Source organism: Cetorhinus maximus, chromosome 12 (assembly GCF_964194155.1).
Source record: "Cetorhinus maximus chromosome 12, sCetMax3.hap1.1, whole genome shotgun sequence".
NCBI classification, from domain to species: Eukaryota; Metazoa; Chordata; class Chondrichthyes; order Lamniformes; family Cetorhinidae; genus Cetorhinus; species Cetorhinus maximus.
This window is the reverse complement of record NC_135890.1, coordinates 122,380,970-122,399,560: the sequence shown is the minus strand read 5'-3', so window position 1 is coordinate 122,399,560 and position 18,591 is coordinate 122,380,970. Positions and strand designations below refer to the sequence as shown.

General features: G+C 46.0%; 1 protein-coding gene across 4 annotated transcripts in view; it reads left to right on the top strand.

The window, feature by feature from the left end:
- The window catches only part of adgrd1 (adhesion G protein-coupled receptor D1), a 238,426-nt gene that overhangs the window by 157,327 nt on the left and 62,508 nt on the right, over positions 1-18,591 (top strand). For all 4 annotated transcript variants that reach the window (XM_078554566.1, XM_078554565.1, XM_078554563.1 and 1 more), the window contains one exon: positions 9,591-9,657. In XM_078554566.1, coding sequence (XP_078410692.1) covers positions 9,591-9,657 — 67 coding nt within the window. The remainder of the gene's footprint in view (positions 1-9,590; positions 9,658-18,591) is intronic.

Genomic DNA, 18,591 nt, shown 5'->3' with positions numbered 1-18,591 from the left:
GTAGACTGATGGGTCGGTAATTGACCGGCTTGGATTTGTCCTGCTTTTTGTGTACAGGACATACCTGGGCAATTTTCCACATAGCTGGGTAGATGCCAGTATTGTAGCTGTACTGGAACAGCTTGGCTAGGGAGTGTGGCAAGTTCTGGAGCATAAGTCTTCAGTACTATTGCCTGAATATTGTCAGGGCCCACAGCCTTTGCAGTATCCAGTGCCTTCAACCGTTTCTTGATATCATGTGGAGTGAATCAAATTGGCTGAAGACTGGCATCTGTGATGCTGGGGACCTCCAGAGGAGGCTGAGATGGATCATCCACTTGGCACTTCTGGCTGAAGATTATAGCAAATGCTTCAGCTTTATCTTTTGCGCTGATGTGATGGGCTCCTCCATCATTGAGGATGGGGATATTTGTGGAGCCTCCTCCTCCAGTGAGTTGTTTAATTGCCCACCACAATTCACAACTGGATGTGGCAGGACTGCAGAGTTTAGATCTGACCTGTTGGTTGTGGGATTGCTTAGCTCTGTCTATCACTTGCTGCTTATGCTGTTTGGCACGCAAGTAGTCCTGTTTTATAGCTTCACCAGGTTGACACCTCATTTTTACGTATGCCTGCTGTGCTCCTGGCATGCCTTCCTGCACTCTTCATTGAACCAGAATTGATCCCCTGGTTCAATGGTAATGGTAGAGTGGGGGATATGCTGGGCCATGAGGTTACAGATTGTGTTTGAGTACAATTCTGCTGTTGCTGCTGGTCCACAGCACCTCATGAATGCCCAGTGTTGAGTTGCTAGATCTGTTCGAAATCTATCCCATTTAGCACGGTGGTAGTGCCACACAACATGATGGAGGGTATCCTCAATGTGAAGGTGGGACTTCATCTCCACAATGACTGTGCGGTGGTCACTCCTACCAATACTGTCATGGGCAGATGCATCTGCGGCAGGCACATGGATGATTGACGTGTGGAGGATTGACATGTGGAGGATTGACATGTGGAGGATTGACATGTGGGGGATTTACATGTAAAGGTTTTACATGTAAAGGATTTATATGTGAAGGACTGACAAACTTCGTCTATTGTGTAAAGAGAAGAAGAAATATCAGGCTGGATTTCCGCTCACACTTCCTGTTTAATGGCCCCTTCTAAGAAGTCCCTGAGTGCAGGTTGTGCTCAGCTGTGACTGCTCTCATTGCTCGAGTCTCCCACTAACAAACAGATAGATGGTTAAAGAAAGGAGAGAGGGTGAGTGGCTAAGTTATAAATCTCTCAACTTCAAGTTACATAAAGTCTACAGCACAGAAACAGGCTTTTTGGCACATCTGGTCCATGGTGTTGTTTGTGCTCCACATCAGCACTCTCCCACTCCTCTTTATCTCACCCTATCAGTATACCCTTGTATTCCTTTCTCTCTCATGTGTTTACCTCATTTCCCCTTAAACGTATCTGTGATATTCTCTTCAACCGCTCCCTGTAGCAAGTTCCACATTCTTGGCACTCTCTGGGGAAAGAGCTTCTCCCGAATTCCCTATTGGATTTATTAGTGACTCCCTTATGTACAAGGCCCTTTTTCAGGTCTTTCCCACAACATGGAAACATCTTCTCTATATCCACCCTAACAAATCAAATTCCTACAGACTCCTATCTTCTCTCAGGAGAGCCCAGCCTGTTCAGTCTGATATGTAAGTGGGAGAGGAGCGACTCCAGCACAAGATGTTTAAGTCGTGGTGAATCTCCTTTGCAGCATATCTGTTCAGGTTAGTTGTCAGGCAAGTGTCCTAACATAATATTTGGTCAGTGCGATTAAATGCATCGACCAGCAGTGAGCTGCCCCTCCGCTTCCAGCCTGAGTTTTCTAGAGACGCTGCTCAAGTTGAGAGCTTTGCACAGGCACTAATTACAGACTCTGTTGCGGGAGCCATTTCAAATGATAACATCAAACCCATGGAGAATGACTGGGAAGTTTACAGTCCTGGATAATATGAGTGGTGTAGTGGGAGCTGCGTACCAGATAGGCCAACAGCTTTGAAGCTTTGGTGGTTTATCTGCGGTTGTTTTGACTTTATCAAATGCCATCAAAGTGCCCCTCGTGTGACTGAATCTCTTAAACGTTAATGAAATCTGGAAATAATTGGAGTGAGGCAGCACAAAAGGCAGGAAAGTTAGCAGAGTTCATGGAATCGCAAAGCACAGAAGGAGACCATTTGGCCTATTGAACCTGTGCTGGCTCTTTGAAAGAACTATCCGATGATCTCCACTACCCTGCCCTTTCTCCATAGTCCTGCAAATTTTTCCTGTTTAAGTATTTATAGTTAAGCCTACAGGAATCCATCCCCCTGCCCTTGCTGTCGACACCCCTACAGCACCCCTCCCGGACATGTGCCCTTGCCCTGGGAACCCCACTTACCTGTCTCCAGCGTACCCATGGTCGATCCTCTGGCTAGATCCTTCTGCAATACCGGCAGTGACCACTGCTCCTGGTGGCACAGCTGATAGCGTAGAGCTGCTGGCCTCTAATTGGCTGGCAGCTCTCAAGGGTGGGATTTTCACCCTAGTGGGACCTTAATCCAGTGGGACGCCTGGCGCTGTCCACATAACTGCCTGATTACCTCAGTATAGTGTCGGGCCTCCCAATCAAAGGGCACGTGGATCTCCCACCATTTCTCCAGCCAGTGGGCAGGACCCCCGTTAAATTTCACCCACTGGGAAGCAATGATACATACAAGAAATAGCAGAATAACAAACATTGTCTCAGCAAAATGCCATTAGACCTTTCCTCTATCTTCCAATATCTTGTTACCATGGCTATGTTGCCCTCTTGAGTTCAGCCCCATTTCCCATTAACACAAGTGATCAGACTGGTACATTCCAGATTGTCACAGCCATTACTGAGTGACCTTCACACATTCCATCATCCTCTTTATCCCATTCCTTAAAGCGAATACAGGGCTCACAATCCCACAGGACCCATGCTCAACAGAAAACCATTTTAACCCACCGTGTGCTGGATCCACAGGCTTCCCAGACGTTGAGGTACTCAGGCAGTGCAGACTCTCATTCCCGTGGGGGTGGGCTGACCTCCATATTTGCCCAATTTGGGTGCAGCCTTTAAAACAAGATTTTCAATTTGTATTTAGGTGTCGGTTGTGCCTCAGGGAGACAGCACTCTGCCTCTGAGTCAGAAGATCCTGGGTTCAAGTCCAGCTCTGGAGGCCTGAGCACATAGTCCAGGCTGACACTCCAGTGCAGTGCTGAGGGAGTGCAGCACTGTTGGACGGGGCTGCCTTAGAGATGAGACATTAAACCAAGGCCCCATCTTTCCTCTCAGGTGGATGTAAAAGATTCCATTGCACTGTTTCAAAGAAGAGTAGGGAGTTCTTCCCAGTGTCCTGGCCCATATGGATCCCTCAACCAACATCACTAAAAACAGATTGTCTGGTCATGATCACAATGCCGTTTATGGGATCTTGCTGTGCTCAAGTTGGCTGTCACGTGTCCCAAACTACAAGAGCAGCTACATTTCAAAAACCTACTTCATTGGCTGGCAAGAACTTTGGGACGTCTTGAGGTTGTGAAAGGTGCTATAAAAATGCAATTTCTTTCTTTCTTCAGTGGTCCAAACAGGACATTGGTTTGAGTGATGAACAATTCGGTAGAAGCAGCAGCAGCAGTAGCAGCAGCAGCGTGTATCATGGGCTGTTTGTCCATGTGCTCGACACACAATAGTATCAATTCCACACCTAATCATGAGAGAGTTGGATTGAGAGGGTCTTACCTCTGTTCTTGTTCCTCTTTGTGTCGGTCTAAAAAGAGATTTATGATAGCTGTGGTAAACTTCCCGCACTGATAAAGTTTGTTCGGGTGATCTCTGAGTGTGATGAATTCCAGTCTGTCCTAGATCCTTTCTCAGGGTGGTATACTGTCCACACCTCCTTTTGCTGCAGCCTGTCACAGTAGCCAGGGAGAAACTGTCCCTATTGGTGGAATGGCTCAGAACCACAGGCAACATGAGTAAAAGTTATTTTAGGCAGTGAGTAGTTTAGGATCTGGGATGCACGGCCTGAGAGTGTGGTGGAGGGCAGGTTCACTTGTGGCTTTCAAAGGGGAATGGGATAATTTCCTGAAGAGAAAAATAGTTGCAGGGCTATGGAGGAAAAGCCAGAGCAGTGGAACTGGCTGACTTGCTCTTGCAGAGAGCCAGCATTGACACAATGGGCTGAATGGCCCCCTTCTGCATTGTAACAATTCTATGATTCTCTAATTCTGTCACAACATTAGTGTTTTATTAACCTGAAAGTGTTCCTACTCAAAGCTTGGTGGTGGTGGAGTGTTTATTTAAAATGAGGGTGCTGATTAATATCTGCTGCTACTAATACAATTGGTGGGATAGGGTTAGTTGTTGCGTTATGTGGAACCTGCGAAGGGCGTGAGCCGGGGGCTACCACTCAACAACAACAACAACCTGAATTTGTGTAGTGACTTTCACCTAGTGAAACATCTCTCCTCGGGAGAGTTATCTAACTACATTTGACACTGAGCCACATGAGGAGATATTAGGAAGAGGCAACCAAAAGCTTGGTGGAAGAGGTCCAATTTAAGGAGGGTCTTACAGGAGGAGAGAGAAGCAGAGTGGATTTAGAGAGGGAATTCCAGAGCTTAGGGCCCGGACAGCTGAAGGCATGGCCGCCAACGGTTAAAATTAGGGATGCTCAAGTGGCTGTAATTGTAGAGGATTAGAGATCTTGGAGGGTTGTAGGGCTGGAGGAGAATACAGGATGATAATTTAAAAATGGAGGCGTGTCTGACTGGGAGGCAGGGTCTGTGAGCACAGAGAGTGAAAGGTGAATGAGTTAGGACATGGACAACAGAGTTTGGATGAGCTCAAGTTTACAGAGGGTGAAAGATTGGAAGTCAACCAGTAGAGTATTGCGGTTGAGTCCAGAGGTAACAGGGGCATGGATGAGGTTTCAGCATCAGATGAGCTGAGGCAGTGGCAGGGTCGGGTTAATCTCATGGGTTCTCCTGTAACTTTGGCAGAATTGTACCAGTTCTTAGAGGGTTAACTTATGAGGAGAGGTTGTATATACTTGGCTTGTTTTCCCTTGTGTTTAGCAGACTGAAGGGTGATCTGGGAGAGAAGTTCAAAATGCTAAAAGGATTGGATTCATTAGATAGAGAGAAACCATTTGCTCGGGGAATATTGGACCTGGGCTGTTCAGATGGGAAATCAGGAAATGTTTTTCCCACAAAGGGTAATGGAATTCTGGAACTCTCTCCTTCAAAAAAGGCTTTGTATGCTCGCGGTTAATTGGAGCTTTCAAGATGGAGATTGAGAGCTTTTTGATATGTTTAGGGGATTAAGAGATATGGAGCAAAGCCAACAAACTGAAAGGATAAATCACCCACCAGAGGTAATAGTGGTTCTTCGTCTACCCCTAATATAGTTACTAAAATATTTGTGATGAGCTTTGACAACCTTTACAAATTCTCAGATAAGAGAAAAACACTGCGGACGCTGGAAATCTGAACTAAAAACAGAAAATGCTGGAAAAACTCAGCAGGTCTGGCAGCGTCTGTGGAGAGAGAAACAGAGTTAACCTTTCAAGTCCAATATGACTCTCCTGCAATACACTGATTTCCAAATTTCCTTGAATTTGTGTAAGAATAAAGAAATAAGACAAGTGCCGAGGCTCTGTACTCCCGAATACCCTCCCTAAATCTCTCTTTCCTCCTTTAAGACATCCCTTAAAGTGTGCTTCTTTGACTAAGCTTTTGGTCACTTGTCCTAACATCTCCTTGTGTGGTTCAATGTCAAATTTTGTTTGATAATTACTCCTGTGAAGCACCTTGGGACATTTTGCTAACATTAAAGGCGCTATATCAATGCAAGCTGTTGATTCTGCCCTCCCTCCTAATTAATTGTGTGTGGTTGTTTAACTGGACAAGTCGGATGGGGCCTTGGCCTTGCCTTGGCACTAGTTTTGTATCCAATAATTCTATGAAGAGTTCTTTGGATCCTTCTCACTCTCCAAAAGGACCACTCGGATGCTCGAGGGTCAGCTCGGAGTGGTCAGGTTATGCAGCAGGGGACAGCAGTGTCGTTTTGCTGCAAAGCAGATGGAATAAAGTTCCATTACTTCACCCAGTTTACGTATCTACCCTCTGGTCTTGTGCAGCCCCTTGTAGCTTTGCAATTTATTGCTCTTATTGTGCAATAGGTGAATAGAGTCGATGCAACCCTGAATTATATATTGAAGCCCAACCGTGGTTCCGTAGGGTATTCTTAAAATGGAAATCTGCATTACTTGTGTGCATGATGTCAATCACTGAGTATTTCTCGCCAGTGGGATCAATTATTCAAGTCTCTTTCCCATGATTGTGAAGTCAAGGTGAAGTGTCTGTTTCTCCGTCTTTGCATCTTTGTTTAATTTGTTGAGCTTTGCAGGGAGCAGGAGGCAGGCTGAGGATTTGAGATTTGTAAATGCGTGCTCAGTGCTTTCCTGTTTGTTTGTTGCTGATCAGTTGTGTAAGGGGAATAGAAAAGACTTTGGGCAGAGTTTTCCGTGCCCGCTGGCAGAGGGGGTGACAGGCGGTGGGGACGCGGACGAGACGGTGCGATCTGGTTCATGATGGCGGGAAAACAGGTCGCGATCGTCAGCTCAGCCCAGCCCACCGACCGTGGGACATGTGTCCCCCCATAGCCGGCGGAGGTGGGGGTGGGGGGGTCATTGTGATACATCAGCATCTCATTAAAAGGCTACTCTGCCAGGGTCTGGACCCCCTGCCGGATCGTCCATCCATGTCGGCAGGAAAGCACGTTGACGTGTTTCACAGGCGATGTTCACTTTGGGGAAACTGGAGGTGAGTGAGCAACATCGTCCTGAAGAGCTCACCAGGGTCGCCTGCTGTTTGGCAGCCGTCAGGGGTGCTGGGGGGGGAATGCTGCCCTGCCCTGCCACGGAGGTGACTGTTGTCGGGAGGTGTCCAGAGGCAACTGCTGCCCTGGCGCTGCATCCCGCACACAGGCAATCGAGGTGGGGGGCAGGGTAGGTGAGGGAAGGGGTCGGGCAGTGGGGACATCCCACTGACCATCCCTCTGCAACTGAGACAGTTCAGGTGCAGCCACGGTGACATGGTTGGGGTCGGGCTCCTAGCCTGCCCACCCTCGCAAGCAACGTGGAGGCACCAAAGGGTCACCAAGCGCTCCAGACCTTACTCCCCCCCACCCCTGTCCTCCCCACACCCCCGGCACAGACTTCGAGTCCACCACCACTTTACTGGACCATGGAGCAGTTGGGCTGCACACATTGTACAATCTCCTCACCAACACTGGCCATGTAGCAGTCACTGCTGGAGGTGCTTACAGCCCCTTTGCAATCCCAGCATCCCAGTTAGGAGCTGTCTCCCCCATGTCGCAGGCTGACAGGACAGCCATGCAGCACACTCATCTCTGGCCACCCGAGTGGTGACCAGCACGCTCCAGGAAGCATTAAGGGGCGGTCACACAGGGGCCAGGAAAGGTGCAAAGTATGCCTCCCTCTCTCTCTTTCATGCTGCAGGAGGACCACATCAGGATCATGGATCCTGGTGATCTAGCTGTATGCCTGATGGCTGACAGAGACAGTAGGAGACGGAGGAGAGAGTGACTGAGGCTCCTGGCCGCGCAAAGGCAGGTGCAGCAACCTCATGAAGAAGGGGCAGCAGGAGCTCCCAACACGCTGCCCAGGAGTGACAGTGAGCCGTGGCTGGTCGGCGCCTAGCGACACCCAGGGTCTATAGACGCCGCCTGTCATTCCTGCAAATCATAAGAACATAAGAACTAGGAGCAGGAGTAGGCAATTCAGCCCCTCGAGCCTGCCCCGCCATTCATTACCATCATGGCTGACATCATTTCGGCCTCAACTCCAATTTCCCGCCCTCTCCCCATAACCTTTCAACCTGTTACTAATTAAAAATCTGTCTATCTCCTCCTTAAATTTATTCAGTGTCCCGGCATCCACTGCACTCTGAGGTAGTGAATTCCACAGATTCACGACCCTTTGAGAAAAGTAATTCCTCCTCATCTCTGATTTAAATCTACCACCCCTTAGACTAAAACTATGGCCTCTCGTTCTAGAATGCCCCACAAGAGGAAACATCCGCTCCACGTCTACTTTGTCCATCCCCTTTAGCATCTTATATACCTCAATTAGATCTCCCCTCATCCTTCTAAACTCTAGCGAGTATAGGCGTAAACTGCTCAATCTCTCCTCATAAGACAAGCCCCGCATCTCTGGAATCAATCTAGTGAACCTCCTCTGAACCGCCTCCAATGCAATTACATCCTTCCTCAAGTAAGGGGACCAAAACTATGCACAGTACTCCAGGTGCGGTCTCACCAATGCCTTGTACAGTTGCAACAACACTTTCCTATTTTTATACTCTATTCCTTTAGCAATAAATGCCAAAATTCCATTTGCCTTCCTTATTACCTGCTGTACCTGCATACTAGCTTTCAGCGATTCATGCACGAGGACACCCAGATCCCTCTGCACTGAAGCATTCTGAAGTTTCTCTCCATTTCAATAATAAGTCGCCTTTTTATTCTTCCGAATAAAATGGATAACCTCACACTTATCCACGTTAAAGTCCATCTGCCAAATTTTGGCCCATTCACCTGACCTGTCCATATCCATTTGTAAATTTCTTATTTCTTCATTGCAACTTACTTTCAAATTTAGATATAGTACCTTCTATCCCTGAATCCAAGTCATTAATATAGATTGTAAATAGTTGGGACCCAAGGACCGAACCCTGTGGCACCCCACTAGTTACAGCTTGTCATCCAGAAAAAGACCCATTTATCCCGACTCTCTGCTTTCTGTTGGTTAGCCAATCCTCTGTCCAAGCTAATATATTATCCCTAACTCCGTGTGATCTTGTGTATTAATCTTTTGTGCAGCACCTTATCAAAAGCCTTCTGGAAGTCCAGATATACTACATCTACAGGATCCCCATTATCCACCTTGCTAGTCACATCTTCAAAGAACTCTAGCAAATTAGTCAAACACGATTTACTCTTCATAAAACAATTTGGATGGTAAAATTTTGAAGCTTATATTCACCAATAACTTTTGCAGTCGCACCTCCTTATGACTTCAAACCACTATTAATGGTTATGGGACCAGGGCAGGTAGATGGAGTTAAGTTCCAGCTGCAGTATTCCCTCAGCACTGACCTTCCGACTGTGCGGCACTCCCTCCGTACTGATCCTCTGACAATGCAGCACTCAGTGCTAAGTATCAGCCTAGATCTTGTGCAGAGATCTCTGGAGTGGAGCCAGAATCTTCTGACCCATTGTGGCACTGCTGATACTGTGGAGTTGAAATGCAAATCGAGAGGTCACTATGATGAGTGGCTGAATTGATATCTCATGTTCTACGTTGTCATGGAAAGTCAACATTACCCAGACAGTAGGGACCCTGTGAGTGAACGGATTGAAAACCATTCCTTGGGACTTGCCCGGACTGTGATTTGATTGCAGGTGTAATTTTTATTCCTCTGTAAATGCTGCTTGATCTTGCTGCTCATTTTCTCTGTTCCTCCTGCAGTTGTTGGTTGTCTATTGAAAAAGGAGCCATTTGGGCATTCGTGGCCCCAGCACTGTTTGTGGTTGTGGTAAGTGACACTGCTGAACTGCACTGATCCAATGGCAGATTACACATGCTCGAACGTGCACACTGAATGTCGATGCTTTAGCAGTTATGATAGGAATAGCGTCTGGAGGAAAGATCAAACTTTAATAGGATCATGCTGAAGATTGCTCTGTGTGCTTTGCTGGCTGAAGAATATAGAACGGCCACGATGTTTTTAATGTGACTTTGAACTCTTTCCAGCTCTATAAATAATCTTTTTGCCATTAATTTGCTCCTGATTCCTTTATGGAAACTTGCTGATGTGAAATATCCCAGCCATTAAAATAATTGGCAAAAGAACCTGGGGGATGATGAGGGCAAATGCTTTTTTAATGTAGCGAGTTGTGAGTTGGAATGCAGTGCTGGAGAGGGCGATGGAAGCAGATTCAAGAATCACTCTCAATGGGAGGTTGGATAAATGCTGGAAAAGGGAAACTATCACCGGGCTGTGGGGTAAGAGTAGGGGAGTGTGACTATTTGCATAGTTCTGTCAAAGAGCTGGCACACGCACTGTGGGCCGAATGGCAGCCTCCTGCACTCTAAGGTTACCTGATCACTGAAGTTTTCCTTCCTGTGGTTTACTGACCCGCCTGTAGAAATTTGAATATGACTTTGAACTCTTTCCAGCTGCACAAACAATCTCCTTTCTGTGATTAATTAACTCCTCTGATTGCTTTTCTGCAAATGCAGCAAGTTAAAATCTTTAGCCCAGGACGTAGCCAGTTGACCATTTTTGCTCGTGCTGAATTCAGGTTCCTATCAGGAAATAAGTTCAGCTTTTTTCTAGTCTTTTAGTACACTAAATTTTTAATGTATTGAATTATCCAGCATTTTCCTTCAATACTGCAGTCAGTTCAGCATCAACCATCACTTTTAACTATGTAATTTATATTTCATTAACTTTACATCAAAGGGTATTTGAACGTTCTCGGTGATGTCAGTTAGATCTGACCGGTATCCAATATTGTCGAAAGTCAATAGACTTTATAGTCATAGACTTATACAGCACAGAAACAGGCCCTTCGGCCCATCATGTACGTGCCAGCCATCAAGCACCTATCTATTCTAATCCCATTTTCCAGCACTTGGCCCAGACCCCTGTATGCTCTGGTTTGCTTTGCAAGGATGGCCAAACTCGCCTGTATCTGAAGAATTGAGACCATTCCATGTCAGAAATATGGAATTAAGCTGTCAAGACGGAATTTTGTTGTGGTGATTAAGAGTTGTGGTCCCATCACGAGGTAGAGAGCCACTCTTGACAGAGCTCCACAGTGCGCATCCAGGCATATCAAAGATGAAAATACTTGTGCAAAGCTGTGTCTGGTGGCCAGGTGTTGACAGTGACACTGAAAGCTCGGTCAAGCACTGTCTCCAGTGTCAGCAACAACAGAAGTTGCCTGTTTCGGCTCCCCTGCATCCGTGGGAGTGGCCTGGTTGACCCTGGGTTTGACTACATATTGATTATGTAGGACCATTCCTAGGTACCATGTTCTTGTTAATTGTAGATACACATTCAAAATGGCCAGATGTATATGAAGCCAAATCACCAAAGTCGAACGCAATTATCAAGAAGCTAGGTCAGTGTTTCAGCATGCATGGTCTATCTGAAATTGCCGTTTCTGGCAATAGTACAGCCTTTATCAGCATCGAGTTTCAGAAATTTATGGATCTGAATGGAATCCAACCACATAAAGACAGCTCCTTGGCATCCCTCATCGAATGGTCTAGCCAAGAGGTCTGTACAAACTTTTAAGTCTGGTATGAAGAAGTTAGCAGAAGATACACTGGAAGGTACTCCAGTTTCTCTTATGTTATTATACAACACCACATTCGACTATGGGTTCAACACCATCAGAGTTATGAATGAAATGTCATCTGTGTACACGTTTACACTTGATGTTTCTGAATTTAGAGAGGAAAGTAGCGCGGAACCAGAGTAATCAGAAGTTTAACCATGACATACACAGTAGAGCTCGCACATCCAGTGTAGGTGACACAGTATACGTGCGAAATTTCAGCAGCAGTCCATCCCTGCTGGGCTCTGGGAGCCATTGTTTCAGTCATTGGTCCATTATCTTTCCAAGTACAAGTGGGAGATAGAATCATCCATAAGCATGTCGATCACATCCATACTAGAGAGACATTCCAACAATTAACTGATCAACCTGTGATTAAAGTTAAACCATCGACTTCTGAGGTGTGTGATTGACCTAGAACAGACATTCCAGATGTTTCAGAAGAGTTGCCAAATCCTGAACTGATGATGTGTCCCGCAGTGAAGTTCCAGATCCTGTCGATCCTGTTCAGGAACCTCCAGTGGTTGAGTTATGCCACTCTAGCTGTATACGAAGAGCACCTCAAAGGCTTGATTTATAATCACCTGACATTGTATATATGTTTGTTGGATGCTCAACTGTGTTTTGCAAAGAGTGACTTATTTCAAGAGGACTAGAATATAAAAGCAGGGATGTGCTGCTGAGGCTTTATAAGGCTCTGGTCAGACCACATTTAGAATATTGTGAGCAATTTTGGGCCCCGTATCTCAGGAAGGATGTGCTGGCCCTGGAGGGGGTCCAGAGGAGGTTCAGAGAACGATCCCAGGAATGAAAGGCTTAACATATGAGGAACGTTTGAGGACTCTGGGTCTATACTCGATGGAGTTTAGAAGGATGAGGGGGGATATGATTGAAACTTACAGAATACTGAAAGGCCTGGATAGAGTGGACATGGGGAAGATGTTTCCATTAGTAGGAGAGACTAGGACCCGAGGGCACAGCCTCAGAGTAAAGGGAAGACCTTTGAGAACAGAGATGAGGAGAAACTTCTTTAGCCAGAGAGTGGTGAATCTACGGAATTCATTGCCACAGAAGGCTGTGGAGGCCAGGTCATTGAGTGTATTTAAGACCGAGATAGATAGGTTCTTGATTGGTAAGGGGATCAAAGGTTACGGGGAGAAGGCGGGAGAATGGGGTTGAGAAACCTATCAGCCATGATTGAATGGCAGAGCAGACTTGATGGGCCGAATGGCCTAATTTCTGCTCCTATGTCTTATGGTCTTATGATTGTAAAAAAGCTAAAGAGGGAGGAAATGTGGTAACTGCATTTATTGTCCCTCCCTCCTGTCAATCGCAGGTCATGTGATGCATTGCGGGAGCTCTTGGCGCCAGCATGCTGGGGGTTTTTCGGACGAGCGGCCAGGTCTAGGTGCAAGCGCTGTGAGAGGTCTTCGTAATAAAGTTTTACTGTTTCTTTACAAAACCCGTTTACTCCATCGAGTCATGACACCCACACAATTACCATCCTTCATGTGTCACAAGATAGACATTACCCATCCCCCTTCTGAAACCACGTGATCCCCTGGGACAGGCACAAAAGCAAATTAAAAACCTCTTCGACTCCCTTAAACAATCCAAACTAATCCAGGAGATTACTCTGGCCCTGACTTGGAAATATATTGGCCGTTCCTTCACTGTCGCTGGGTCAAAATCCTGGAACTCCCTCCCTAACAGCACTGTGGGTGTACCTACACCACATGGACTGCAGCGGTTCAAGAAGGCAGCTCACCACCACCTTCTCAAGGGCAACTAGGGATGGGCAATAAATGCTGGGCCAGCCAGCGAAGCCCACATCCCATGAATGAATAAAGAATAAAAATTATTTAATTGGAACACACTGTTCACGGGACATAATTTATTCCCTTCATCATCTAAACTTCAATCAAATCACCCATAATTCACTAAACTGATAAGTGCTAACTCTTTTAGCCTATATTCGTAATTAAGATGCTTCAAACCGGGAATTAATCTAATGGTCCTCCTCAGCGCTCTTTCCAAAGCATCAATGTCAATCAAAATCATCACCAGCTATTTATACAAAGAATAATCAAGAAAGAATTATGACAAGTAGAACCTTTATAATCCCTAGAGATCGCTGAGGAGCTGCCAATGAGGTAGCTTCATGGCATCCTGAAGAGTAAAGGCCTATTTAATGATCTCACACGCTCAATTTTCACAAGTTCCTTCAGAAAGCTTTGCTTTTAATGTGTATAATGTGTGGCCAATTGGGGTCATGTCGTAGTTTTTCTCACAACATGTTTTGATATAATTTGACAGCAATCATTCAGCCGAACACAATCTCCATTCTTGTTCGATTTCACTTCATTCAAAGTTGTTTCACTCAAATGCTGATTTTTAGTCCTGGATTCCACTTTGTTGTGTTTGCTTCATTGACTTTTTTTTTATTGGTTAATCTGATTTTTGATGACCAGCGCATGACTGAATTATCAGCAACAGGCTCCTTGTTAAAAGCCCCAAATTGTTCATTCAGTGGTAGAGGATGGGATTGAGGGAGAGGGGTGCAATTGGAGAGTGATAGGATCTTTAATAGCAACAACACTTTTTATTTATAAAGCACCTTTCACATCATAAAATGTTCAAAGGCACTTCACAGGAGTGTCATCAAACAATGTTTGACACCGACCCACATGAGGAGATATGAGGGCACATGGCCAAATGCTCCATCAAAGAGGTAGGTTCTGAGGAGGGAGAGATGGAGAGGTTTAGGGAGGGAATTCCAGAACTTCAGACCCAGTGCAGCCACCGATGGTGATGCGATTAAAATTGGGGAAGCACAAGAGGCCACAATGGGAGGAATGCTGAGATCTTGGAGGGTTGTAGCCAGGAGGAGATTACAGAGTTAGGGAGGGGCGAGGACATGAGGGATTTCCTCTGCTCTTCGAAATAGTGCCAGGGGATTTTTTGCATCACATGTGAGGCCAATCAGGGCCTAGGCTTGACTTTCTCAACCAGAAGACAACACCTCCAACAATGCTGCACTCCCAATTGCAGTGGGATTGTCAACTTCAATTTTGTCCCTCAACATCACTTAAAAAAAACGGAATGATCCGGTCATTTTATCACATTGCTGTTTGTGGGAGCTTGCTGTGTATAAATTGGCTACCACATTTCCAGCATTACAACCCTTCAAAAAGTACTTCATTGGCTGTAAAGCAAGCGGGGGACATCCTGAGGTTGTGAAAGGTGCGATAGAAAGATGGTTCTTTCTTTCTGCCTGTCTCTATTTTCCTATACATCACTTAATCTCCAGAACCATCCTAGGTTTTGCTTTGTAGTGTGTTGCAGGTCCACGGACACCACAGGTCCAAACATTTTTTAAACCTGGCAGCTTAGAGAGGATTAGAAGCAGAGAGCATGTTTCTGTTACAATAGTTTTGTGGCCAGGATTTAAAGTACAAAGCACTCCGATGAGAAGAATTTGAGGACAAGGTAAAAACTGAAGGGTAAGGGGCATTAAGGAGTTTAAGCTTGACAGATTTGCAGAGTTTGTCTGTGAATGTGCCAGGCATTAAGTGTGAATTCGGAAAAGCAGGGATGATAACTTGAAGAGACATATATGTTGCTGTAGCCTTGATACACACATTGGGTTCAGAGCAAAGTATTCTAAGATATAAAATTATCAAAAGGAAATCACATGATGGTATGACGCAGAAAGAGGCCATTCGGCCCATCGTGTCTGTGCTGGCTTTCCAAAGGAGCAATTTACCAAGTCCCATTCCCCGGTTTTCTCACTGTACCCCTGCACATTTTTCCTTTTCATAAAATAATCTAATTCTCTCTTAAATGTCACGTTTGACCCTGCCTTCGCCACGCACTCAGGGAATGCATTCCAGACCCTAACCACTCGCTGTTGCTATTGTTGCTCCTGTCGCTATTGCTTCTTTTGCCAATTACCTTCAACCTGTGCCCTCTGGTTCTCAATCCTTCTCCCAATGGGAAGAGTTTCTCCCTATCTACCCAGTCCAGACTCCTCATGATTTTGGACACCTCTATCAAATCTCTTCTCAACCTTCTCTTCTCCAAGGAAAACAGTCCCAACTTCTTTAATCTATCTATGTAACTGAAGTTCCTCATCCCTGGAACCAGTCGTGTGAATCTTTTCTGCGCTCTCACTAATGCCCAGAACTGGATGCAATACTCCAGTTGAGGCTGAACCAGTGTTTTGTACAAGTTTAACAGAACCTCCTTGTACTCTGTACCCCTAGTAATAAAGCCCAGGATACTGTATACTTCATTAACTGCTCTCTCAACCAGTCCTCCACCTTCAGTGAAATTGAGAAGGAAGCAATGAGGAGGAGCAGAGAGGGAGGTGGCTGAGGGGAGGGATGGGAAATAGTGAGGGAGGCAGGATGTAGGAAAGATTACGATGGGGGAAGTAATGGAGATGTGGATATGGAGAGGGAGAAGAGAAATGGAAGGATGTGGAGTGAAAGGACTGTGGTGGAGAGAGAGAAAGAGGAAGAGGTAGGGGTGAGGACAGAGAGTGGAGGGGGAGGGGAATGGAGAGTGTGGGCGACAGGGAGATGGGATGGTGATGGACAGATGAAAGGCGGGGAAACTATGGGTCCAAGTTCCTCCAGGCTCCATGATGGAAATCCTAAGCCTTGCTTCTCTGGTTCTTCTACTTCCTGCCCAGGAGACCTCACTGAACCCCTTTCTCCTGACTCACCTGAGTGTTCTTTAGGAGGCTTCCATGCTGGTACCTCCTCAAAAAGCCCATTTTGATTGTGCTGCAGGCCAAAGGCCTGTCAAATTGATGATGTCAATGGGGAAGGGGGTTTATGTTCACCCTTTCCCCTGCCCACCTGAAATCACCCCCCCACCCCAGACTGTTTCCAATGACTGATGGCTCTGGAGTGAGGGCACGTAGCTGGAAGATTGAAAATAGGAATTAAAGCAGAGAGTAGGAAACAGTGTTTCACACAAGAGGCTTGGGGTTGTGTGAGACTGTGGAATTCATTGCTGCATGGAGCGATGGAAGCAGAGAAAATATCAGTGAGTTTCCTTACATTAGATTAATAGCGACACTGGCTGTGAACACTTTGGGATGTGCTTAGGTTGTGAAAAGCTCTAAAAATTAAGCTGTTTTTCTTCAGTGTATACAAAATATTTTGCGATGTTTGAGATGTGATAAGGTGCAATATAAGTGAAGCTCCCTCACGATGCATGTGTCTAAAATAATAGACCCTTCAGCATAGAAATAGAAAGACTTACACTATTATAGCGCCTTTCACATTCTCAGGACATCCCGAAACGCTTTACAGCCAATGAAGTACTTTCAAAATGTAATCTTATGTAGTAATGGTGGTTCCTGGGAGCGAGGAGCATTCTTGCCATAGAATCTAGATTAGAGAGAGGGAGAGAGAGAGAGAAAGAAATGGGGAGAGAAAGAGAGAGAGGCTGTAAGAGATTGGGGTGAAGTCAGTGCAAGGTAAAGGAGGTAGAAAAGGGAAAGTAAAAGACTAAGATAGAAACAGCGTAAAGATGGGAAAACAATCCAAGATCCACATTCCACATCTGCAGTCAGTGGTCAGTCCGTGGCTGATGAGTGGTCGAGGGCCTTCTTGCTCTCACGTCTTTGGCCTTCATCGCCTGGCCTGCTTCAAAACCAGTGACACCCAGCTGAAGATTGGCGCACCATCATGGGTGGCCCAGTGCACTCTGTTCCCAGCTGCTGAGGTCAAAGCTAATCTTCTTCCAGTGGGTTTTCAGGGTATCGGTGAAACAGTTCCCCTGACCACCCCGTGACCTTTCACCAGTCGTGAGCTGGGAGCTGAGGGCGCACTTTGGAAGCTGAGTGTATGGCACCCAAAGGGCCTGGTTCTGTGCTGTACAACAATATGACTCTATTCTGATGCAGAGCCCTGTCTAGTGCAGTTGCCATGTGAGAATGGTCGCCTCTGTGCTCAGGAGACCTGCTTCCTGGAGAATGCTTGTGTTTGCAATGTCATCCAACCAGAGGATGCATTAGTTCTTCAGTTAAGATAAGACAAAAGTCTTTTTCCAGCTAAATCTGGGACTCACACCCAGGCCTCCCCCTCAAGCATCATGGCTGCAGGTCAGCCCCTGGAGGCAGGTGACCACCTGAGAAGGTTTGAGACAAACCATCATTAGTGTTTATGGGGGGAATTTAATCTCCCACAGGCAACAATGTCATAATGGCCAGATAATCTGATCCAGTGATGTTGATTGAGGAATTAATATTGGCCCCAGGACATCAGGGATAACACCCCTGCCCTTATTCAAAGTAGTACCATGGGATCATTTTTATCCACCTGAGAGTGCTGACATGGCCTCAGTTTAATATCTCTCGCAAAGGCAGCACCTCCAACAGTGCAGCACCCCCTCAGTATTGCTCTGGGAGTGTCAGTCGGGATTATGGGCTCGAGTCTGTGCAGTGGGAGGCAGGAGTATTACTCACTGAGCTATGGCTGGCAAATAATTGCTCGCACTAGTGGTACCTAAATTATTCAGGGAAATTCGTATAGAAAGCCAGTGAGTATATATATTTTAGCACATGTATACATTTTTTCCCTTCATGGGATGTGGGCATCACTGACAAGGCCAGCATTTGTTACCCATCCCTAATTGCCCTTGAGAGGGCATTTAAGGAATCAACCACATTGTCTGGAATCACATGTAGGCCAGACCAGGTAAGGACAGCAGATTTCCTTCCCTGAAGTGAAGGAGAGTGAACCAGATGGGTTTTTAATGATAACTTCATGGCCACCATTACTGAGATTACATTTTCAATTCCAGATTATTAATTGAATTTAAATACCACCAGCCATGGTGGGATTTGAACCCATGTCCCCAAAGCATTAGCCTGGGCTGCTGGATTACTAGTCCAGTGACATTACCGCTATGCCAGTGACAGACACAGATGCACAGACTCATACATCTACAAGAGCTTGTGCATCAGTGAGAAGTTGAGTGTGTGAGAGTGTGAATGAGTGAGGGAAGATGTGAGTGAGTGAGAGGAAGTGTGCGTGACAGTTTGTTTATCAGTAGGTGCACTCTGTAGAACGGTATTTATCTTTGCTGAGGGGTTATTTTTGTTG